The 25,250-nt window shown below is 35.1% G+C and overlaps 1 protein-coding gene and 1 pseudogene across 2 annotated transcripts in view; both read left to right on the top strand.

Moving 5' to 3' along the window:
- The window catches only part of PDE3B (phosphodiesterase 3B), a 140,154-nt gene that overhangs the window by 59,878 nt on the left and 55,026 nt on the right, over positions 1-25,250 (top strand). For both annotated transcript variants that reach the window (XM_039863662.1, XM_039863661.1), the window contains exon 2: positions 23,447-23,497. In XM_039863662.1, coding sequence (XP_039719596.1) covers positions 23,447-23,497 — 51 coding nt within the window. The remainder of the gene's footprint in view (positions 1-23,446; positions 23,498-25,250) is intronic.
- On the top strand, positions 10,478-10,600 carry LOC120603300 (uncharacterized; annotated as a pseudogene).

A 25,250-nucleotide genomic window follows, 5' to 3' on the forward strand; every position in this document is an offset into this window, starting at 1 on the left:
TCTTTAAAAACCCAAGTGGCAAATAGCCTCAAATCTACTGTTTTTTCGAAATAATGGTGTTTATGCTTGAATTGTGTCATTGTGGAATAAAGTTCATTTCTGATGTATTCCTTGTGGCATTTTTCTTGAAACACGTGTTTGTCATTAATCTGTCTTTTAGAAAGTCTGTAGACATTCAGGAAAATAATTTAACAGCAACCAGATGAATCTATATTATTGCCTAGGATAAAAAAATTGACTTTTGTAACTATACCCTGGGATATCTTTTTTCCTTAATCACATTTTGCATTAGAAAATCTTAAGATAGAATACATACACTGAATTTTATCATTTTAAGACCCTTGTTATTTTTTCTAAAATTATAGTTTTTTCCGTCTATAAGCATTTTTCGATATTAACATTTTACTTCAGATAATTGAAATCAATGTTTGACGACGTGTTTCTTGCTGGGATCAAAATTTCTATTCTTGTTATAGTGCAGCTGTCCTTTGACTGGATTTTAAAATCCACTATTACTTCCACCCTGGATTCTTATATTTATTGACTTTTAAACTTTGAACCATGAATTTGATATTAATCTTAGATTTTAATAATCACTTCAGTCTATGTCACATGACTCAGGTTGTAAGTTATTGAATTTTAAGACATATAGAATAATTAAGCATTGCAAATTTGTTTCAATACTTATGAAAAAATTTTAAACTGTACTACATACATAATCTAATAACTGCAATATACTTGATGATGTTTTTCTTGGTAATAGAGGGCTTTGACAATTAATATACTAAAAACTAAACTACTATGAAATGTACAAGGGATTTCCTTGTACAGTATTCAAATTTTAGTCCGATAGCATTCTACAGATGGGGAAGATAATGTATAAAGTGATCATGTGACTTGCCCAAGGTCTCCTGGTTAGCAAAGAGCAGAGCTAAGTCTTTGAGCTCCTGGTGAAGTGCTTTTGCCCATTACACTGTGATTTCTATGCACACAGAAATCATGAGATTGTAGATCAGCTTCTTCTAAACTTGGTAATATTGCTACACTAGCTATTTTATGTGAATTCCTGTTACCAACTTATTCTCCTATAGTTGGTCTCTTCATAAAAGCGGAATGAAGAAAGCAAAAACATACAAACCATAGAACCTTGCATTTGCCCCCATACTTGGCTCCATCTCAAAATCAAATGAGTAGCATGTTAGGGAGATACATTTTTGACCCATTTTTAGTGAATTTTTTTATATGGTATGAAGTAGAGGTTCAATTTCATTTTTTTTTTTTTTTTGCTTATGGGTATCCAGTTGTCCCAGCAGCATTTGTTGAAGAGATGATTCTTTTCCTCATGAAATGATTGTGGTGTCATGGTTGAAAATCAGCTGACCATAGGCAGATGAGTTTATTTCTCATTTCTTAACTCTGGTTCATTAATCTATACATTTACCCTTATGCCTGTACCAAAGTGTTTTGATGCTATTGCATGTAAATGGATTGTTCTTCTTTTCCTTGTTGGATTGTTCATTCCTAGTGTATAGAAATGTAACTGATTTTCGAATGTTGATTTTGTATACTGCAGTTTTGCAGGATTTGTTTATTGGCTCTAATAGTATTTGTGTGGATGCTTTAGCATTTTCTACATGTAAGATCATATCATCTGCAAATATGCATAACTTTACTTCTTCTTTTCCAATGGATGCCTTTTATTTCTTTTTCTTCTTTAATTACTCTGGCTAGAACTCCCAGTGCAATGTTAGATATGGTGAAAGCTGGCATCTTTGTCTTGCTCCTGATATTAGGGGGAAGATTTTTCTTTTCCACCGTTGAGCTATCTGTGAATTTTCCACAAATGTTCCTTATAAAGTTTTCATTATTCCTAGTTTGTTGAAAGTTTTTATCATGAAAAGGTGTTTTGTCGAATGCCTTTTCTGCATCAATTGCATTGATCGTGTGGTTATTTTTATTCATTCTATTAATGTGGTGTATTATATTGGTTGGTTTTCATATATTAACCACTCTTGCATTCCTGGAATAAATCCCACTTTGTCGTAATGTGTAATTCATAAGAGATATTGATTTATAGTTTTCTTGTGATCTTTTTATCTGGCTTTGGTATCAGGATAATTTTGGCCTCATAGAATGAATTCCTAGAAAATAAGAAGGATTGTCAAGTTTTTAAAAGTTACATGGGATTCATCATTGAGGCCATCTGGTCCTGAGCTTTTCTTTGTTGGGAGGTTTTTGATTAATGATTCAAAATCTCTTTACTTGTTATAGATCTCTTCAAAATTTCTATTTCTTTTTGAGTCAATTTTAGTAGTTTGTGTGCTCGTGGAAATTTGTCCATATCATCTAGGTTTTTTAGTTTGTTAGCATAAAATTGTCCTTATAATTTTCTTATAATCCTTTTTTATTTCTGTCATGTCTGTGATAATGTCTCCACTCTTTTTATTATTCGAATCTCCCACTTTGTTCTTCATTAGTCTAGCTAAAGATCTGTCAGTTTTATTTATCTTTTAAAGAAATTGACTTTTGGTTTTCTTCATTCTCTGTATTGCTTTTCTATTCTCTATTTCATTTATCTGCATCTAACCTTTATTATTTTCTTTCTTTCGGTACTTTTCGGTTAAAGTTACTCTTCCTTGCTCTTTAAGGTGTAAAGTAATTAATTTGTGATCTCCTCTCTCTTTTTTCAAATGTAAGCATTTACAGCTATAAATTTCCCTCAGAGCACTGTTTTAGGTTTGTGTATGTTGTATTTTTATTTTTATTTGCCTCAAAATATTTTCTAACTTTAGTTGCAATTTCTTCTTTGGCCCATTGGTTGTTTAAGAATATGTTTAATTTTTACATATTTGTGCATTTTCCAGTTTTCCTTCCATTTTTCATTTCTAGCTTTATTCCATTGGGTTCAGAGAACATACCTTGAACAATTTCAGTCTTTTTAATTTTCTGAGATTTTGTGTCTTCCCATATATGGTCTATCCTGAAACATGTTCCATATGCACTTCAACTATTATTGTAAACTCTATAATTCTTTTCATTTCTGTCAGTTTTTGCTTCACATATTTTGGGGCTTTATTGTCAGTTTTTGCTTCATATATTTTGGGGCTATAATTGTTAGTTTTTTGATGAATTGACCCTTTTATCAATATATAAGGTCTTTAGTCTTATGATAATCTATTAACATCTGTTTTGTCTGATATTAGTAGTCATTCTAGCTCTCTTTTGTTTATTATTTCCATGGAAAATATTTTTCCATAATTTCAATTTTCAACCTATTTGTGACTCTGGATCTAAAGTGAATGTCTTGTAGATAGAATATGTTGCATCATCACATTTTGTTTATTCCATTCTGCTAGTCTCTGCCTTTTAATTGGAGTTTAATACTTTTACATTTAAAGTAATTACTAACAGAGAGTTACTTCTGCTATTTTACTATTTGTTTTCTACATTTCTCATACCTATTTGTTTGTAAATTCCCCCATTACTGCCTTCTTATGTTATTAATTGATATTTTATAGTGTTCCATTTTGGTGTCTTCCCTTTTTTTGTATGGTTTTTTATTATTCTTAGAATCAAGGTTTAACAAAAGCTAGTCAGACATGAAAATAGAACTGAGATGTTTTGATTTTGTCCGGTGTTTTTTTCTAGTATACTTATATGCAAGTGTTTATGCTACACTTGCATGTAAGTATGATAAAGAAGAAATATGAGAAACAGTGTCTCTATTATAAGGGATAGTATAATCTGGTTGAGTAGTGTGTCAGTCAGGATTCTGCAAGAAACAAATGGCACATCAACATGGAGTAACTGAAGATTATTTAATAAAAGACTGCTTATAAAAGTGTGAAGAGAGTTAAAGCCATAATCCTTATTACCATACCACCTGAGGCCTGAAGAGGCAAGGGGTATCTGTAGGAACTATAGGAGAGGTTCCCAAACAGGAGCTGTAGCTTTTAATGGAGGAATCCAGCCACCATCAACCTGTGGGAGATGATACCCTCACCTATAAATATACCTCTCCCTCATTCTTCTCTGCCCTCTCATGTCCTGCTCGTGCCTCCCTTAATCCCCCACCAAAAGCCAGATGACAACTTGTAGATACAGTCCAAAAAGATCAGCCTCCTAGGGAAAGCTGCTATTTGGAGAGTGGATCTGAAGAGACAAATGAAGAATATCCAGCACAGGGAAAGAGATTATTTATATAACAATACACGGTAACATATTCTAAGTATGAGCGATCTAGACAGCATATATTTTAGACAATACCATGCCTCAACATATCAACTACCATTTTGTGAGCATTTTTATAGTTTTACATTTTATAAAGCATATTCTTATTTAATCATCACAACAGATTTAAGACAGTGCATTCTTTTCTACACTGACGTCTGGAACAAAGGTGGTTTAGTGGTGGTATCCTAAATTGGTAGGCCACTTCTTCCACTGCATAAAGTTGTTCTACTTTCTCATAGGAGCAAATATTGCTTAAGTAGTTAAGAGCTCAGCTTCAGCAAGAGGCTGTGTACGAAAAGCCAGGAAGACAAATCATGTATTGCAATAATTTATCACTTGAAAAGTTATCATTTTCATATTTTTGAAAACTGGTCATTTCTGTAGGATGAAAGAGACATATATAGTAAAGATTCTCAGCATAATAATAAATTATGAATATTCCAGTAAAATATTGTCATTAGAATTACAGATTCTGTAGTTAGAGCACAGTTTGAATTCCGGCTCTGCTGCTCACTTCCAGTATAAATTCGGGCAAGTTACTTAGTCTCTCTTAGCCATAGTTAACTGTAAAAATGAGGACAACAATAGGTTTTAAGTGAAATAATGGCATATAGTAGGCTCTCAATAAATATTAGCTATTTTTAGTAGTATTCATTGACTCCATAACAAAAATTTCAAATTTATAAAATGTGACAATTGCTAGTTATAGGTTAATTCATTCTAAAACTATTAAGCAAGTGTTATGTGCTAGGTACTCACTTTCCTGCATATTGGCATCACAGGAACAAATCAGACCTTGTCCTTTTGGAGGCCGAAGATGGATAATTTGCATCCGATTTATATTAATAATTGGTGAATTAGTAAACTGTGCCTATACTGACATACATATTGCAAGCTTCATGGTTTGTTGAGCTATCCTCATTTACCCTCAGCATACCAAAAAGGCTAGACTAGTTTATGTTTTAATAATTTTGTGGTCAGTAATTAGCACATCTTATCACTGTGCTGGACTCACTGATCTCAGAAAAACACTAGATTGTGTACATTTGCCCCCTAAGAAAAGAGCAGCAATTAATTTTGGGGAAAAAGACTACTGAGTTAAAAATAGAAGTATTTAAAAAATTTCTAATGTTTTGATCATTGACAGATCTTAATATAACTATCTGGTTTCCTTTTCTATGCCAGTCGGAGCTACTAATGGTAACTGTTATTTGCACAGCATTATCAGAAAGTTTAATGTTTGGGAATATAAATTATTCCACACTGAAATGTTAGTTTTTCTGTTTAGATATGCTGACCTTAAACAGCCAGCCAGATATTTCTCCAGCAAAATGGGTTTAATCCATAACAACAGAGAATTGCAATTTGGATCATGCTGTCTAATGCGCAAGTTCCTAGAAACAAAGGAAAGAAAACTTTTATTAAGAGAAGAGGAAATTGGAAGAGCTATTCTAAACAGATCTTCCTCTTGGGCTCCCTGGTCGATGTAGGGCTTGAGAGCGCCCCCTTCTGGCCTCTTGGCTTTATTTTAAATAAGCTTTCTGTTTTAATTTTTACAAATGGTCTCTTCACAAGTTACTTGAATCTTGCTTTTGATCTGTCAGTTTCTTTAGCTGATCCATATCACATTGTAACAGTTAATTCATGTTAAATAATTCCCAGATTTTTACTATTTTATATGTGGAAAATTAGTGTTTAGTGGTCTCTTACATGGGCAAATTTTTCTTAAAATCTAGCGTTAAATTTATCTCTATATTTAAAATTTACTGAAAAAGTTGTTTTGCTTATGCGAAGCATAAAACTTTTAGTACTTTCACCACCATAAGTTTAGAATACTGTGATGATCCCTGGGAATCTGTTTTTTTTTAATAGACTAGCAGTTCCTTTTTCACCTTCAAATCAAGTCGCTATGGGGCTAGTATCTTTGTTTGCTTAATTTTAAGCTCAGTTACCATGGCAAAACTTATTTACTCAACTAATGCCTAGCAGTGTCAAACAGATACTGCTGGCAACTTGAATAATTTGTCTCAACATTAACTATCCCATATAAAAAAAAATGCTGAATTTTTATTTTAAATAGAAAAAAGAAAGTTTTGTTAGTATACATTGATTTTTTAAGGTTTTTTCTTGGTTAATTAAAATATGCTTTGATGTTTTGATAATTTTCATTAATATCTACATCTCATAAATTTAATATTCAGTTCTCAAATAAAGGCAGGTAAGAAACTAGTAAATGTACCTCTATTAAATTTTAAATTTTATTCTTGAAAAGTTGTTTAATTTCACAAAAGTGATAAACTAATCGCAAACAGACTCAAATATAGAGGACAATATGGCAATGCCCATAGGGAAGAGGGGTTTGGAGGCTGGGAGAAAGGGGTGAAGAGTTACAGAGGTACAGATTAGTAGCTGATAGATGGTCATGGGAATAGGGAGCACAGCATAGGGAATACAGTCGGCAGTAATGTAATGGCTAGATGTAGAGCCAGAGGAGAGAAAGAGCAATCAGGGGGATCACTTCATAAACTATATAAATGTTCAACCAAGGTACTGTATACTTGAAACTAATAATAAAATAAAATTTAAACATATATATTTTTAAATATACCTGTGCTGCTTTCCTGTATAGTCCTTTTTTTGTATGAAATGTCTTTTATGCTTTGGAAATGTAGCCATTTGGTAGAATCAGACAGAGTTCTTTGTTTATGGTCCTTAATGTTTACCATATTGGCAGTGTGCTTGCTCATATTGAATAAAGTAATTTCTGATTGCTGCTTTCTAAGTAACTTGCAGTTGCAGTTTTCAAAAAGCTTTATTATTTAAAGAATGCCTCCATTGTGGCCTTTAACTATTTCTTCTGTTTTAAGAAGTCACATTGATTTACTGAGATTAAGAAATAAGAAGTAGAAAATAGGAACCAAAGAAAATTAATTAGCATTTAAATCAGATGTAGAAAGCAGTAAGCAGATTTTTATTGGTAGATGTCCCCCTGAACCCCCTCCATTGGTTTGGGGAGATAATCAGATGTGAGTTTGGTTTGGAAAGAGAAGTCGAGAATTAAAAAAGTTAATCAGAGAGCAGATGTTTCTATTTTCTTTGCAGAGGCTTGTCTCACTTAAATGTAAATAGTTCCTTTGTTTACTTGAATGTCTGCCTACAGGTAGATTTTTTAGTTGAATGGTTTTAGGCACCGAGGTAAGAAAGAAGAGACAGACCACATAATTATTCTGGTCTTTATTTTCTTTATCTGTAAAATAAGAACATTGGAATTGTTGGCTTCTAAATTCCCTTTAGCCCAAATATATTCTATCTGTAACAGGAGAGTAATATGGTACAAATGTCTTTGAAGATTGATTTTGTTGTATAAAGTAAATGTAATGGTAAGAGAGGAAATTTTATTGGAGGCTGTTGAAGTGATCCAGGCTTGATATCAAATGTAAAAATGGTAATGAGAGAAAGTGAGAAATATCTACACTGAAATGGATATGGGGAAGATAGGAGTTAAAAATGAGTCATTTATTCATTCATCAGTTACTTAATCAAAATTTCATTATATATAAAAAATAATCCTGATCTCACAGGAATGAATATGAAGGTTGAATATAATAATATATAGAAAACATACATGTTTTCATTCTCCTTTGTTGCCTATGGTTTGCCAGGCTGAGGGTGCCTCTCTCTTTTAAACTAGGTTTTACTTTGTTTTAGTTGCGATGAGACAAAAGTTTGAGGACAGTGAAAGGCAGAGACTTCACGGGGTTACCCTCACTATTGTTCTCTTTCAAATTCATGACACAAACAATATTTAGATACTATCTACAGTGCTTTTCAACCTCTGTCCAAAGAAGAGTTGGACAGAACCTTGTTTGAAGATGGGAAACTTCAGCCCTCAGAATGGTCCTGGGCACAGAGCTGGCACTGATAGTTCTCATGATCAAAGGCGAGGTAGGGTGAACAGACAGCAGAGGAGTATCAAAGCCTGGAGCTGAGCCCTTGGTGAGAATTTCTAGCTTTTTCCTAGAAGAATATTCTTAACCCTCTTCAAGTACTTCTCTTGGGGCAGAGATTACAAGTTGATGATGAAATACACTTACAGTCTCTGCCTATGGTGAAATGCCATTAGCACTCTCTCCATTGTGTTATTTGGGTACAAAGGCCATGTGTCTGTGTACACACATTAGAGAGCTGTAGAGATAACAAAAGAGCCAAGGAACAGAATTCCTAAAAAAAAAAAGAACTTCCAGCAGAGAATTTTCATGTGTTATTTTTCATTTTTTCCTCAATACATGTATATAACTGTTATTCCAGTAAGGCTGGCTTGGATTGGCTCATCATTCTTAAGTCTAAACTATAATTTATCTACCCCCAGATAAACTGTAAAGGACAATTTATATACATTGTATTTGCTTTGTTAGGCAGAAGGTATACCAGTTTAGGTCTAGGACCACCTAGTTCTTTTGTTTTACGTGAACGTCAGTGCGAATTGTGGATCTTTGAGTTGTATGAGCCTCATATTGCTGACTGGGGGAAAGCAAGCCAGTCTCCTCTGTTTGAGTCTGAAGTAGGTGGGAGGCACTGTAGTATAGTGTTTGAGAATCTGGACTCTAGCATCAGTTTATCTGAGTTATTGTATCTATAGATGGGGATGTCTTAGATTTAGTCATAAGACCACCATTTTAGGTTAATCTCAGATCTCCCCAGAAGGACCTTGACTTGTGATCACCTGGTTTTCTTTCCAGACCTGGAGTCAGATTTGTAGCATATTCTCTTATTGAAGTGAGGGGCCTTTTTTTTTTTTCTTTTCGTCTTGTTCATAAACCATGCTTAGAATTCTAGAATATTAATTAGGATATTCCTCATGCATTCCTGAATTATTCAAATGTTTTAGTAAGGTCTTTTAAATATTAGCTATTATAAATTTAATCTTACTTGCTTAAATTATACTGAAAATTATAATTTGTGGAAAACATTTTCTTTATAAGGTAGGAGGAAAATAGAAATTATATTTTTAAAGGCCCCAATTTCTTCAGTTATTTTTGGCACACTTCCCCCAGAATATATATCTCTTGGTAAGAATATGGAATCTGGGTCAGGAATGGAGCTGAAATTTTGCTCATACATAAGCTGGAGAAACCAGCTGAGGTCTGGACCAATGTTTATATCTAGAAAGACATAGGAGGTCTAGAAGAGAAATAGGTAGGTAAAACCTTATAAACATCTAGAAAGAATGAGAGATTAAGAATACTGGTAAAGTAAAACAGAGGCAATTTCATATACTTAGAAAACGGTTCTCTGTGCTTTAATTTCCTTAGCATACTAATTAGATCACGGTGTGTGGGAACTGTTTTAGAACTTTAAAATGGTTCTGAAAATCTTAAGGTTAAAAAAAAAGTGTTTTGCTCAATTTCAGAACATTAAATGATAAAAATAGACTCCTAAGAGCTAATGGATAAAAATTTTAAATGATAGAGATTTAAGTAATTGGTACTTTTACAGGTTAAAGCTGTGCCTGTTCCACTGTATTACTTCAGTACTTCCATATTTTGCTCACTCACCTCATATTTATCCCGTCTCTTTAAACATCTTGTTTCAGATTTTGAACTCTTGTATTTCAAGTACTACTTTATAAAATCTGAATTATCAGTACAGCTTTAGAAAAATCACACCTGATAATAGTTTTATGTAATGAATTTCATTGGACTTGCCTGGCATGTTCAGGACCAACAAATAAACCAGTGTAGCTAAATCAGTGTCACCTTGAGAATTAGAACAAGTAAACACCACTCTTTTGAGGAATTTTGCTGGAAAAGGGATTAGAGAAATGGACAGTGGCTGGGTGGAAGTGTGATCTTGAGAAGGTATGTATGTGTGTGAGATGTGAGAAATTGCAGCAATTTCTAATCTAATGGGAATGATTTAGTAGAGAGAGAAAATGACGATGTAGGACAGAGGGAGAGAAATATTGGCAAAATATCCTCAGATAGGCAACAGGATTGGATCTAGTTTATTTATGGCAAAGTTGGCCATTGGCTAGAGCTCAGAAAATACATCTGTAATAACAATGAAATACAGGGAATATAGAATCAGGTTTTGAAGTATAATTTGATGATTTGATAAATAAAAACAAGATACTTTTCATGTGCGGAAAGAAAGGTCTTTCAAAAAGCATAAGTAATTATCCTATTAGCATAGAAGGGAATAATATTGGAAGAAAGTAAACCTGAATTCAAATTCTAGCTCCGGGGTCTATAGCCATGCTACCCTGAACAAGCCTGATCCCATCTGATCTCTGAAGCTAAGCAGGGTCGGGCCTGGTTAGTACTTGGACAGGAGACCACTTACCTAGGAAGACCAAGTGCTGTAGGTGTAACAAATACAAAATAAGAGAACGTAGCTGACAAGGTCCTTGCAATCTGTGAGGTCAACCAAAATAACAAAAAAACAAATTCTAGCTCCGCAATTTACTAGCCATGCGACAGAACTTAGTTACATCATCCCTGTATTATTTAGGGGCCCAAGAAAAAACAGAATTCACCCCAAAGTGGTTCACATAAAAAGATTTCCGTGAAGAGTCTGCTTCGAGAGAAAGAGCAGTGTTGAAAATGGACAAGAGATGCTAGAGACTAGCAACTGTGGGAAGCTGTTACTTCCCAGGGCCTAAAGGAACAAGGGTGGAAATGGTGTTTAGAGATTCCAATGCTGTCTTCAGACTCATAGCTGAAGCTGTGAAGGGAAGACCATCTGGTAAGAGTTGTAGTCACGGAGGGCCATAGTTGTTATCAGAGATAATGGTGTATGGGCAGGCAGGCAGCTGAGAATCACCTTATCTCTCCTCCTAAATTCCAATTTCCTGCTTGTGGTTCCCGACCAAAAGAGAAACCAGCTGCATGGGAGATTAGGTGATGCAGATTATAGGGGTCAGCCTCCCTAGGGCCAAGTGAAGGGCAACGAATGGATCTGGGAGGCAAATGCAAAGGAATCACTAAGCCTCAATTTCTCCCTATATATAATGGGGTCACTTGCAAAGTTGCTGTGATTTTACATGGTTGCCAAGCACCGGACCCATTCCTAGCACATTGTATTTAGTAAAGGATAATAATTTTAAGATGGTGGAGCATAATGATTAAGAATCTTTAAAGCTTTGGAATTCAGCAGATCTGAATTTAATTTGTCTGTGCCATTTACTAGTCATGTGACTTTGGGCAGTTTACTTCACCTTTCTTAGGTACTGTTGTGTCATCTGTAAAATGAGGAAATATGGCTTACCACAGAGAATTCTAGTAAAGATTAAAGGAGACAATATGTAGTAAGTGCCTAACATAGTGCTGATAGATAGCATGAAGTCTAAGTCACCATACCGGCATCATATAATTTGATTAGTAGAGTAGTAAATGAAATTAGAGTAGTCCCCCCTTATCCATGGGAGACACATTCAAAAAACCCCCAGTGGATACCTGAAACCATGGATAGTACCGACCCCTATATATACTATGTTTTTTCCTATACATAACAAACCTATGATAAAGTTTAATTTATAAGTTAGGCATAGTGAGATTAACAATAACTAATAAAATAGAACAATTATAATAATATACTGTAATAAAAGTTATGTGAATGTGACATTAAGTAAAATAAGGGTTATTTGAACGCAAGCACTGTAATACTACCACAGTTGATCTGATAACTGAGATGTCTATTAAGCAGGTAGTGTATACAGTGTAGATATGAAAGACAAAGGGATGATTCACGTCACCAGCAGGCTGGCGTGAGATTTTATCATGCTACTCAGAATAGTGCTCTATTTTAAACGTATGAATTGTTTATTTCTGGAATTTTCTACTTAATATTTTTGGACCACAGTCAACTGTAGGCAACTGAAACTGTAGAAAGCAAAATTATAGATAAGGGGGGGACTACCGTAGTTACTAAGTAATACTAGTCTCCCCATCTACCCCCTCCCCTACCTGACACCTTTTTTTCTGCTTCTCAGTTTTTGTGACAGAGCGGGGCTTGCCATATGGTGTCAGGGTTACTATTTTTGCACTTTAGACCGTTAGAAAGTAGTTTTAGTTTAACCTTTTGGCTATCCATTTATTTTGTTTTTAGTTTATGTTCAATAAACACAAAGAGTTAAATGGTTTTCTTCATTGGGCCTAAGTTGGAAGGCAAAGAAATAGAAAAAGACATATTGAAATTCAGTCAGTTTCATTAGCAACATTTGTACATGAAACTCAAATAAAATGTCACCAAGAAATATGAGAGCAAAGGAGATTGTAAGAGTTAATGCATAGCTGTACCATAATAAATGTTCTTTTAAATTTCATGTAATTATAACTGCTCTCTTTGTAAGTTTGATTTGAAGACACATATATGTTTTTCTTTTTGGCTGCATAGGGAACAATGAAATAACCTCATTGACGTAATTGAGCCTGATAACATCTCCTGGTTGTACTGCTGATGTTTCACTGTGGTATTGGTGGTTTTGTAGAGCTCTGTAAAGCATGTTGGACTTATAAACATTCAAACAGAAACTTTTATCAGGATTCAACTTTTTAACCACAAAGAAAAGCTGAATTTATATAAAGGCTCCAGTCTTGGGTTCACTTTATCAAATCAACTAAAAAAAAAATTTAATAGTGTATGTTATACCTCATGTTAGGAGAAATGCTGTTTTTAAAATTAGTTTTTTACAGATAACCACAGTATGTGAAAATATATTAAATTCTGACACTGCATTATATTTGAACTCAGAAAGAAACAGATAAATATTGGGAGCTCCTAAAAACAATTAATGTTTCACACTTTCATTAAATGCCTTACAGTGTAGCAGAACCGTATTTATAACATTTTACTGTGGTTCAAAATTTAGCTATATTTAAATTAGTCTTGTAAATTATTTACAGAATCTACTTTAGTATTGGGATTGAAGTTTAGATGCCTAAAATTTGCTGACTTAGGAACAATGTATACGCTTTTTACATGGAAGTAAGATTTTAAAAGAGCCTTCATAAACTATTATGTATGAGAAACAAATGCTTCTACCAATGTTTCTTAAACTGAGCAAATAGGTTGTGTTGTAGCTTCATTCTATAGCCAACGAATATCTCTTTTTTCTTCTATTTCTCTTAAGTTAGAAAAATCCAAGGGAAATTATAATTTACGATAGAAGGCAGAAGTGTTTTTTGGCTGTTAGCTTCGAATACTCAGATTCAACATGGACCCTGGAATTTTAGTGAATTTTCACTGAAGATTATTTTTAGGGCTATGTCAGTAGCTAAGTTTTATCATACTTAAAAGCTTGAGAAAAAGTTCTTTACGTTTTATTGAAGAAAATGCTTCTGTTATATTTGCTATTTATGTTTATAGTTTTTCCTCAGCAGACTGAAAAGATGTATACTCTGTGCCAAAGATTGAGTACATTTGCATTTATGCAATTTCTTTAACATCAAATCATGCTCAGCATGTGTGTTTAAACCACCAGCTGTTTTCTGTGAATAAAGTGGCGTGTAGATTTGCAGTTCAGAGATATTCTTATTGTTTAGCAAGGCTCTTCCTTGCTGTACAGAATAATGATTGTCTCAGAACTGATTCCAACACTTGTTTTTTAGTCTCTGTCATAGTTTACAAGATAATCATTGTAGTATGGGTTTTTCTGTGATAAACACATAAAAAGTTATCTACCATTGTTCTTCATGTGTATTACACATACACCAAGAACTGATTTGGACCTAGCATATGAGCGCTTTTATCCAGCAGTAAAGTAAAATATCTGCTGTGTACAAATGTGACAGTAATTACTCTTTTACTTTATATGCCCTTTCAATTCCGTGCTACCCCAAGCTGTAATATGGTAAATACATTTTGGAAATTATTTGATACGTTCTCTCTTACAGCATAATGTTTATCATCTGTCTGGTCAGCTTTAAAAAGTTTCTTGGCAATAGATTTATCTTTTTTACATGCTTTTGCTGTGAAGAGCATAGAATCTGAATGGTACCTACATAGTATTTTTCTCTTCTGTTTTAGGAACAAAAATCTTCCGTTTCATACAAAAATAAAAACAAATAAATAAAAATAACAAAAACAACAACAAAAACCCATTACATTCTTGTTCTAGAGAAATTCTATTGGTTTACCACAAAGATTTTTATGTTTTGTTTGAATATATCATATAAGTTTCCATGGATTTCAATCATTATTTGACAAAGTTTCAAAGTAAACAATATTCAGAAGAATATAAGGTGAATGAATTGCAAGCCTAAAAAAAATAAAAATAAAAATAAAAATCCAACTTTTAGATAGTCACTGTTATATGTCCTGGTCATATTTTTGTTTTTATGGGTTTGTGTGGTATTTTCACACCCACAGATTTGAATTCTTTTTGCACTAGAGTCTTGTTCTTGATCTAGGCTTAGCGTTTATTCTGAGTTATTTATATAAACACTTTAAGTTATTTATATAAACAACTATTTTTATAAACACTTTAAGCTTTAGGAAACCAATTTTGAGCCATTTATGTATTTATTTTTTTGATTCGGGATATAATACAACGCAATGAAAAGAATGCAAACTTAATAGATATAAACAATATTCTAATGACACGAAAATACTTTAGCTAAGATGATTTGTACTCTTAAAGAAGAGTGTAAACTAAATTGATTTCTTTTTCCCATCTAAATAGTTCCCACCGCTGAGAAATAACTCGTTATTCACAGGTCATAATTTGATGAATAATGGCTAATACTGTGTTACTGATCTAAGTGCTAATATTATAGAGACACTGAGCTCTATTTTCATTGAGGATTTTGCTCCGTTGGGTAATTTATATCATTAGTTCTCTTACTGACTTGGATAATTCCTATTAAGTGCAAACAAGCAGTAGAACCTACCATGTTAATGACAAAAGGAGTATTATCTCACGTTCTTTTCTAAATATTGCTCCATTTCGTTCTTGCCACTTGCAGCACGATTTCTCAAAGGTTCTTTCTATTCGCTATCTCTACTTTTTTTACCTTCCTAAATTCTTAATTTACTATAAAATATGCATAAAGTATGGAGACTAAGGATAACAAACACCATCTACTCGCCATTACCATTAACTTTGATTACCAATAACTTTGAAGTTCCCTGTGTGCCACTCTTAGATCCAGTTCTCTTCTTCCTTAGAGTTGTTCACCATCCTGCATTTCTTTAGTTTTCCATATATTTATATTCATAAAAAGGTTATTTCAACATATATTTTATTTTCCACGTATGAAATTATACTGTATGTATTTTTCTGAGACTTGCTTTTCTCATTCAGCGTTGTTTCTGGGATTCATTCATATGGTACTCCATTTTCACTGTTGTATTCCATTGCATGCCAGAATTTCTCCATTTTGTGATTGGACATTTCGGTTGTATCTAGTTTTCTTGCCACCCAAAACAGTGCAGCTGTGTGCATTCATGTTCTTTTCTCCTGGTGTCAAACTATATAGCAAAAGATCAAGCTTTGGGATTTTCTCCTCAATCTGTTGTGGATTGATGCTTTTGTACAATACCCTAAAAAGGACTCAGCAATGTCAAGTTGCTATAAAAATTTCCAAACATTTACTCTTAATTTCTGTATTTATCTTATTGTGGACCACACTTTGAACAGTGCTGCTCCAAGATATATTTAGCTGCAGAATTCCTGGGTCATACATCTTCTACTTATGCAGAAAATTTTGTTTTCTCAAAATCACTAATATTCTAGTCATTCAGATTACACAGAAGGCAGTCTACCAGCAATTTGTGGCTTTCATCGTATCTGTTTTTGGTTCCTAATATGCAGGGGATTTCAGACAAAGACTTGCTGTTTTTTGGTAAATGTATTTTTGATGCTAGAGAAAGGGACTGAAGTAAGAATGAGCTTCTGCTTAAGAGTTCTGTCAAAGCCAGCCTAGCTGTTTCAAGTGAGAGAAAACTATGATAATGGAATGACGAGCTAAGGAGGAGTGTATTTATTAAGGGAGGTGGACTGCAATATAAAGGCTACAGTAGAGAGATCTAAAAAGTCAGCATAGAGAAAAAAATTTGTACGCAGTAAGGTTTTTAGAAACCTCTAAGAGCACAATTAGAATAGGGTGTACATTACCTCTCATGTTGGCAGCGGCTTCTGCGTTGGTAGCCTCGTAATGGCCTTCAGTGCATTAGGGAACACTCTCAGAATTGAGCTAATGTTGCTTCTATAAGCAACAAGCAGGGCTGCTTTATATCAGTGTTTCTTGATCCTATTTTCATTATCACCCCACTAAGGAACCTTTTTAGACATTTTTTCCTAATCATCCCTCCCCTCTATGAAATCTTAATACCATATATTTACAGAGTATATATGATTATGTACTGTGGCGTTTCGAAGGCATCATTTTAACATTTTTAAGATTATTATTTTTTGCCCCCAAGAACTAATTTTCACCTTAGGAGTGATAGAACAACACTAAGAATGTATGATATGAATAAAAATATGCCTTTTAACATTAGAGTATAATATTTATTTAATCATATAGGTGAGTGAAGAAAGACTCAGTGTTAAGAAAGTATCCTAATGGAAGTATGCTTGAATTAGCAAAAGAAATCAGCTTCTACTTAGACTAATGAATTGGGGAAATGAGGTATGGGCATTAGTCACTGTTTGATGGTACCCTTGTAAAAGAAATACAGAAGTATAGATTGGACAATAGTATACTCAGGTAAGTTTGTAGCTTCAAACTCAATGACCCATCCCATCGTGTGGCTCTGTCTTCACTCCTATTCTGTACTTTTATTGTGAACTTAAGAAAACATTAAGATTTACAGATGTCATGATGATGGGAAGAACTGTTACTGAGCTGAACAAGAGTTCATCTGCCTGCACACACAGACTGAAAGAAATTAGTTTAAGATTGGTGCCAGTCTGGAGAGCCGGTGAGCTTGTGCTCCAGAAAACCTGATGGAAATTGAAACAACAGGAGAAAGTTAGAGATTAGGAAACAAACATTATCTTGGAATTTATCCAGTCGGTGGTCCTCATTTTGATGAGGTTCAGCCCGTGTTTTCAGATGTTTTTCTTTCTTTCGATGAATATCCTGCAGTCTGAGATAGGCTCGTAAGAGTACTCAGGTTATTGAGTGGTGCTTCCTGATGGTATTGTCACTCAGACAGAAAGGCGTGAATCTAGAGCTGGCTTAACTCAGGAGTGGTGGATCCAGGGCTTGATTCCTTCTAGTTTGACAGAGGAATGAATTGTTACTAAAATCTAATAGGGTCTTCCTCTTTAGGTTCAAGCTGATCATCATGATATTTATTTTTCCAGGATTTTGAAAGTACCCAATTTCCAGAATTGAAATGGTGTAAAGGGACATTTCTAGGGGTAGTTCACCCTGACAGAAGCAAACTTATGAATAGCAATTAAAGTCAACCTCGAATAGTGTACATATCTGGTAGTGTCTGGTTCTTTGACCTTTAGGGTCCCCAGTTTCCCCAGTGTTTTCTCGAAGACATGAGGGTCTCCCATATAACATTTCATAAAGAGTCAGTTGAATCTTGCTTCTGAGGGCCACTCTAATCCTAAGCAAAGCAATGGGCAGTATCTTGCCCCATTTTAAATTGGCCTCTTGACAAATTTTGGCAATAGTTTTCTTTAAAGTGTGGTTTATCTTTTTCATCTTTTCAGTGGACTGTGGTCTCTAAGAAGTGCGGAGTTTACACTGTACTCCTAAGAGACTGGAGACTTCCTGGGTTACTTTAGCAATAAAGGCGCTATTGTTGCCACTTTGGATAGAAAAAGGCAATCCAAATCCAGGAATAATTTCTTTTAATAAAGTCTTTATTACTTCTGATGCCCTTTTTGATCTCCATGGAAATGCTTCAACCCATTCCTATCGCGGGATCTATACATACTACCAATATAGATAATTTCCAGTAGTTTCGGGTATCACAGTGAAGTCAATTTGCCAGTCTTATCCTGGGCCCAATTCTCAGCACTGGAGTCCTCTGACTTCAAGGAGAAGTCCCATCTCTGGATTATTTCTGACATAGAGGGTGCATTTTTGAATCACCTTTTGAAGAGTCCTCTACATACCCGGCTCAGTAATATATTTTTGTATCCATTGGAGTGTGGCATCCCGTGCATAATGAGTACTCTGGTAGATAGAGTTGACTGTTTCTTCCATTAGGTGTTTAGAATTATTCTGCTTCTGCTTATCCGTGCATCTTTCTGGTGAGTGGTGAAGCCCCACTTTTTTGCTTATTCTAGGTCTTCTAAAGAATGTGCAGGCTGGGCTAGTTTTAAATCAGTGTCAGGAACATGCCACCAGGGGATATCGGGACATTTGTTCAGGCCACCAGCTTAGAAGCCGAGTCTGCTTTATCGTTCCCTTGAAAGATTAAGCCGCCTATCTTCTGATGGCTGAGACGATGAATGATAGCAATCTCCTGAGGTTCCATAACTGCTTGCAGGAGATTTAATATCTCTTGGGTATGTTTAATTTCTTTACCTCCTGATGTTAAGAGCTGTCTTTCCAAATAGCCCTTTAGGTGTTTACCATGGTAAATGCATATTTGGAGTCAGTGTAGACGTTGACTCTCTTAGCTTTTCTAGGTGCAAGACTGAGGTCAGGGCCAGTAATTCAGCCTTCTGGGCTGAAGTACCTGTGGTCTTTCAGAGGGTGTTGTTTTAGATGAGGGATGGTTGCTCCTACTCATAATCGTATTTGGATTGCGGTGGCTCTTTTTGCCTTTCCGGGTTTGCCCTTTGCCCATACTTTCAGACTTAACTTCTTGCAGGATTTCTTTGGGAACCTCAGCCAGAACTTCCTTCTTGGGCAAAGCCAGCAATGCGGCCTATAAAGCACAAGCTTCTTTCTGGAGGTCACTTAATATCAATATGGCTTGGGGGCAAAGGTATTTTGGCATTTAGTTCAGTTTCATCCTGAAAGTGGCACTGGGCATTCTGGCATATATAAGAAGCTATGTTTAAGATTTGTTTTTTTCCATTTGGCAATCTAATGGCTGGAGAAGTGGCTTGTATAGTGACTCTTCTGACGCTCCAGGACTGAGCATTGTTTTGGAGTTTACTCAGTCTAGTATTTAATACAGAATATGTGGCTTCAGTGTCACTCAAAGAGTCAGTTAATTTCTTTCCCCCATTAGAGTGACCCTGGGTTCTATGTGAGTGATGTTGAAGGGGCCAATTGAGTTGATTGGAACCCCCGGACCCCCGGGATAATTAGGGCGTCTGTAACACTTCTCTTTCCTCTTCGTCCTGTTCGTTGTTTAGACTTTGGGCAGTCTTTGTTCCAATGACCCTCTCTTCCTTGTAGTAATCACATTGTTTAGGGTCTACTTTTGGTGCAGGTCCATTGCTCCAGAGTACCTTACCTTGTTTCTTGTCTTCTTAGGCCCTCTGGTGGTCAGAGTAGCAGCTAGCAAGTCAGCCTGTTGCTTCATCTTTTGTTGTTGTTTTTTTTTTTATCAGTCTGCTATTGAAAACCTTAAAAGCAATCTCCGTCAGCTAAGATATAGACATTCCGAAGGCGCTGTCAACCATTTGAAGCTTTCTTTGAATATCAGGGACATTTTGCCTAATAAGTCATGTTAAGGGCCTTTAAATTTTCAGGGGCCTTTGACTCCACATAAGTATATCGGCGATAAGCCTCAAAAGTACATTCTACGAATTCAGACAGGTTTTCATCTGGACACTGCTTTAGTTGCTGGACCTTACTAAAACCTTTTTGTTTGGGCACTCCCTTCCTTAACCTAAGCCGAATGCAATTGAATGTTCAAGCTTGGGCTGATCCTTATTGTTTCTATACCAGCGTGGGGTAACAGCTGCAGCTTCAGTTCGCACAGGGTTTTGGGGTGTGTCATTGTTACTGGCACTGGGGTTCTTGGATTGCCAAGCTAGAAATCTAGAGAAAACCCCAGAAAATTTTCCAGACAAATTTTATTAAGCTTATGCTCAGCACAAGGGGAGGCAGCACAGAGGATAGGAAGGTCCTGCGAACTGACTCGTGTGATGCCTCTGCTTGGCAGCTTTTGTAAGCTGGGGACCAAGTGAATTTGTGCGAAAAGGCGAGTTTTTTTTTGAAAGTGAGATTTCTTAGTAGCTATGTTGCCGGTAACGGTGTTCGCGCCTCCGCTTTGGGGGCAAGATGGTGAAACTGCTCATCTTACCGGGGGTCAAACCTAATCACCTGCGCATGCGAAACATTGGTTCGACACCTGAAAGTTCGAAGGGAGATTATAATTGGCTACTTCTGCACTTTTGTGTAAGGAGTGGAGGGGTGGTGTCATTCTGTGGTCAGCTTATTGGGCATTCCTTCCGCCTGGGCCCAAGTCCCTATGCAGTCTCATCATTGTGCGGGCAACTAGCTTCTTCTCTGGCCTTAGAAAGCTAACCCACCATTCTTCAACAGTAAGCAAGGTGTTCAATCGATGTTGGATATCTGCCCAAGTCAGGTTATGTGTGGCAAAAATGGAGGAAAAGAGACTTTCCATCGTTCTAGGATTGTCCTGTTGGTGAGCGTATTCTTTTTCCGGTTAAAGAGGTCAGAAGTTCTCAAGGGTGCATACATCCAAACCATTCACGCCAGTTATTTGTTAGCATCAATTCCTCCAATTGACATCTGCCTTAATTGGAATTGACTCCTGACCAAATTTGGTACCCTGCTGGAACTGAGATGGGGAGACCATTCCTGAGTCTTGGCAGAGCCCAGTCTCCAGCTGGAGATAGTAGGGCAGGGGGTGCGGCTGCGTTACTGCTATAGGGGCACAGAGTGGCTGCTGCTGCTGAAGCATCAAGCTGGAGTAATAACAAGTCACCTTTCTTCTCCTGGGATTCGAGTAAGACTAACTTGCCCAGTTTTCCAGCCCGGTGTACCATAATTTGACATTTCATTTGAGTGGGCTTTCTGACACAAAAGCATAAATGCTTGTATATAGGGGATTTCCTCTTTTTCACAGAACTCGAATTGCAAGATGGTATGGCATTTTGAGGATGCGTCCTCTGGCCAATATTCTCCTGACTCTGGAGCATATTGTGGCCATGCCACATTAGAAAGGAAAAACATTCTTTTTCTTCATTGGTCCACAGCTAAATGTGGCCCAGTTTTGTAAGACGCATCCCAGGCGGCCACACTGGGAGACTGAGTTAGACATAGAGTTTCCCATGATAATAAAGAGTATAGAACTTTTTTCATAATATTGGCAACAGACTAATAGTCTTTTTAAAGAGAAAACCAACCTCTAATTTTGCACTAGTTTACTTTTGATGTTTTAAAAATTCACTTACTTAGATTTGTCAGTCTTACCCAGCTTAACCACACAAGATGTCCTTCCTCAGTATTCCTTTTCTACAAACCTTCTATAACTTTCCTAGTTCCTCTTAGTTTGTCTCTTACTCATTCAGAAATAACCATTCTTAGTTTATGACAAATTGCTTTCCTCTAATTCCTTCAAAAATGTATTTCCATACCTTAAACTGTCTTTTACGCAGAAGGCAGTCTACCAGCATTTTGTGGCTTTCACTGTACGTTTTCAGTTCCTCATATGCAGGGGATTTCAGACCAAAACCTGTTCCTTTTTGGTAAATGTATTTTTGACCCTAGAGAAAGTGACTGCAAGTAGGAATGAGCTGCTGTGTAAAAGAAACTTAGAGATTTTTGGTTATATTAATCATATTGTAAGTGTTTTTAGGAAGTTATCAAATCTTAAACTACATTAATTAATGTCACTAGAATATAGAAAGTATGTTGATTAAGTCACAACCAGAAATAATTATATCAGGGTGACACTTAGGGCCATTTAAAATACTGCATAAATTTAACGAGTCTACTGATATATATGATGTACTTTGCATGTAATTATACCATAGACATTTTGTGAGTATTTGTCTAAGAATTTTGTAAGTGGTTAGACTATGTCTGGATTTCTTTGGGAAAGAACAGGTTTCTCTTCACTGGCAAGAGATGACCTTCTGCAAGGATGTTGACAAGGAGGTGGTAGTAAAGACAACTGACAATTTTTTGAGTGATTAAATGTGGATATATTATCTAAAATAGGGCACAGCAAGCTATAGCCGCCCACTGACCAAATCCTACCAGCAGTTTGTTTTTGCATGGCCCTAGAACTAAGAATGTTTGTTTGTTGCATTTGAAAGGGTTGTAAAGCAAAAACAAAACACAAAGTTTATGCCACAAAGTTAAGAAACCTTGTGTGGCTTACAAAGCCTAAAATATTTACTATCTGTCCCTTCACAGAAAAAGTCTGCCAACTCCTGATAAAATATTGGACCAATGATAGAGTAGGTAGCACTTTAAGATCTTTTACAAGCAAGGAAACTTAAGATCAAGGACAAGAAACAACACAAATAGTTCAGTATATAGAGATTATGTGATTATATTACAAATTAACTAGGCTTATATTCAAGACTAGAGTTCATATAGAGAAAAACTGCAATTATCAATTATTTAGGCAAAAGACCTACTTATTAACTAAGTAAACTTAAAAGACATTTAAGATTAATGATAGGTAGCAGTTATAGCTTGCTAAATTAAAGCTAATTTTATCTCCTTGGGCATAGTGACTATTGGATGGGGAAGCAGCCAGAAAGCCTGCTAGGAAAAAAGGGGCAAGAAAAAACTAGTCTGGGACTAAGTTACCAGTGTATAAAGGAGACAAACAGGAAAATCTTCACTAATTATCTGCATATCAAAAGGGTTCTGTGTTGCTTGTTTTGCTGTATTCCTTTTACTTAATCTAACTGCAAGAACAAGCTTTTAAAACTGCTTTTGACAAAAGAACTTTATTGGTAAGGAAATAGCACCACCCATTGATACTGCTTTAAAATAATAAATGATCATTTGGAGAGGGTGGGGAGGGAAGAAGAGTGTCTGATGATTTATAATTTTTTTTGGTATTTCTGGTTGACTGGATATGATTTTGGATTTGTGTTTTTCATTTTGTGGCAATAGATATTTTGAAGGTTAATATAACTTATTTTAGTGATTTTATTCTGGCTTTTCTTTTGATTTCTCAATCGGATTGAATAATTAATAAAATATTCCGTCTAGAGATCATTTTTATTCCTACCTTGCCAATTCCTCTCTTCAAACTTTAAGTTATTTTAAGTATCTGTAATTGAGATGCTTTTTGTCTTTACATATATTCGTTTATTTCTGCTTTGTAACGAAGTGATTTTTATTTTATTTTTCAGATGATTCTTTGGGATTGGGACTTAAAGCAATGGTATAAACCTCATTATCAGGTAACTATGTGATATCATTTTGACATTTAAATTAAAGTTAATTCATAAGATTGCTATGATATAAGGTTTTCTTTACCTGAAAATAACCAGAACTTTCATTTAGGTAGATTAAAAAAACAAAACATTTAATTGTAAGGGAAGAAGAAAATGATAAGAGACCAAATATATATAGTTCATTTTTAATGTTGCTAATATAGTTTGGGCTCAGAATAAACTAATAATTCCATATTAAGGATGAACTCCCCCCGCCCCCAACCTGATAGTGGGCAACTGATCCACACAAGAAAAAAAATATATTAAAGGCCATGTATGAGAAAAAGCAAGGCAACAGGTAAAATATTTTACTGAGAGAAGCAAAAACACTGTACTTAGTTTTGATAAACTTCTTATTGAATTGTATGTGTACAGAAAAGTGCACAGCTCAATGGATTTTCATAAACTAAACATCCCAGGTAACAACTAGTAACTCATCTCAAGACATAACACATTACCAGCATCCCAGAAGCCTCATTTATGCACCATTCTTGATATTATTTATATCCCCAAAGATAATCTCTCCTCCTTTCTTCAAGCAATTAGTTTTGCTTATTTATGAACGACGTATCAATAGAATCATATAATATGTACTTTTTGAAGATTTTTAAAAACCACTTAAGTAACATGTTCATATCAGAAGAACTGAAAATAGAGGTATAGGAGAAAAAAGAGAAATCACTCCTAAACATCAAGCAATACTTATGTTAATTATGTTAACTTTTGATGCATATCTTTACAAACCTTTTTTTTACTTTCTCATTGTATTGAAATGTGTTTGTATATTCTGTTCTACAAAAATTGTTTAATATGCTGATTTGAAACCTGATGGTTTATACACTAACATATAAACATTCATAAATATTAAATCTCATTTTTGTTTACAAAAATGTTACCCCTATTTATTAGAGTTACTGGGGTTTTTTTTCCCCCCCAGTTGTCCCAACATCAGTTTTTGAAAAAAATGACTATCCCTTTGAATGGTTGGCTTTTAATGTATAAATGGAATAACCACTACAGTCCTTAAGGATAAAATATTCCCTGGGCTTTGGTGAGACAATAATATAATTATTTCAGTCAGATGAAATCAAGATCCTCAGTTTTTTGAGTATCTAAAATTACTGGTAAAATCTAAAGATAAATAAGCAGTAATGGTTCAGAGCATGGGCTTGTAATCAGACACACTGGTGGTATGTGATATCAGATACCTCTGTCCCACCCCCCCTTCTCAATCCTACTACCCTCTTTCTCTTACTAATAATTCTTTTAAAAGAAAAGAGAAGTGTGGCATTCATATATAAAAGTGCACAAGTGATAAGTGTACAACTTGGTGAATTTTCTCAAAACGAATATATACATGTGACCATCTTATTATAGATGAAGAATTCAGTACCCCAAATCTCCCTTTTGCTTTTCTCCTAGTCATCAACTTCTGTGTGTTTTCTTATTCCTGATTTCTGTCATCACAACTTAGTTTTTCTTGTCTTTGATTTTTATGTAAATGAAATCATATATTTTTCTTATTTTGCTTTTTTAAAAATTGCATCTGTGAGATTAATTCATATTACTGCACACAGAAGTAATTCATTCATTTTTATTCTATTTAATACTTCATTAAATGAATATGCTACAGTTTATTCATCCGTTTTGCAGTACCTGGACATTAGTTTTATTTTCAGTTTTTTGGCTATTGCAGTTAGTGCTGCTGGAACATTCTTGA

The sequence above is a fragment of the Pteropus medius genome, unplaced genomic scaffold (assembly GCF_902729225.1).
Source record: "Pteropus medius unplaced genomic scaffold, Ma_sr-lr_union100, whole genome shotgun sequence".
Taxonomy (NCBI): Eukaryota; Metazoa; Chordata; class Mammalia; order Chiroptera; family Pteropodidae; genus Pteropus; species Pteropus medius.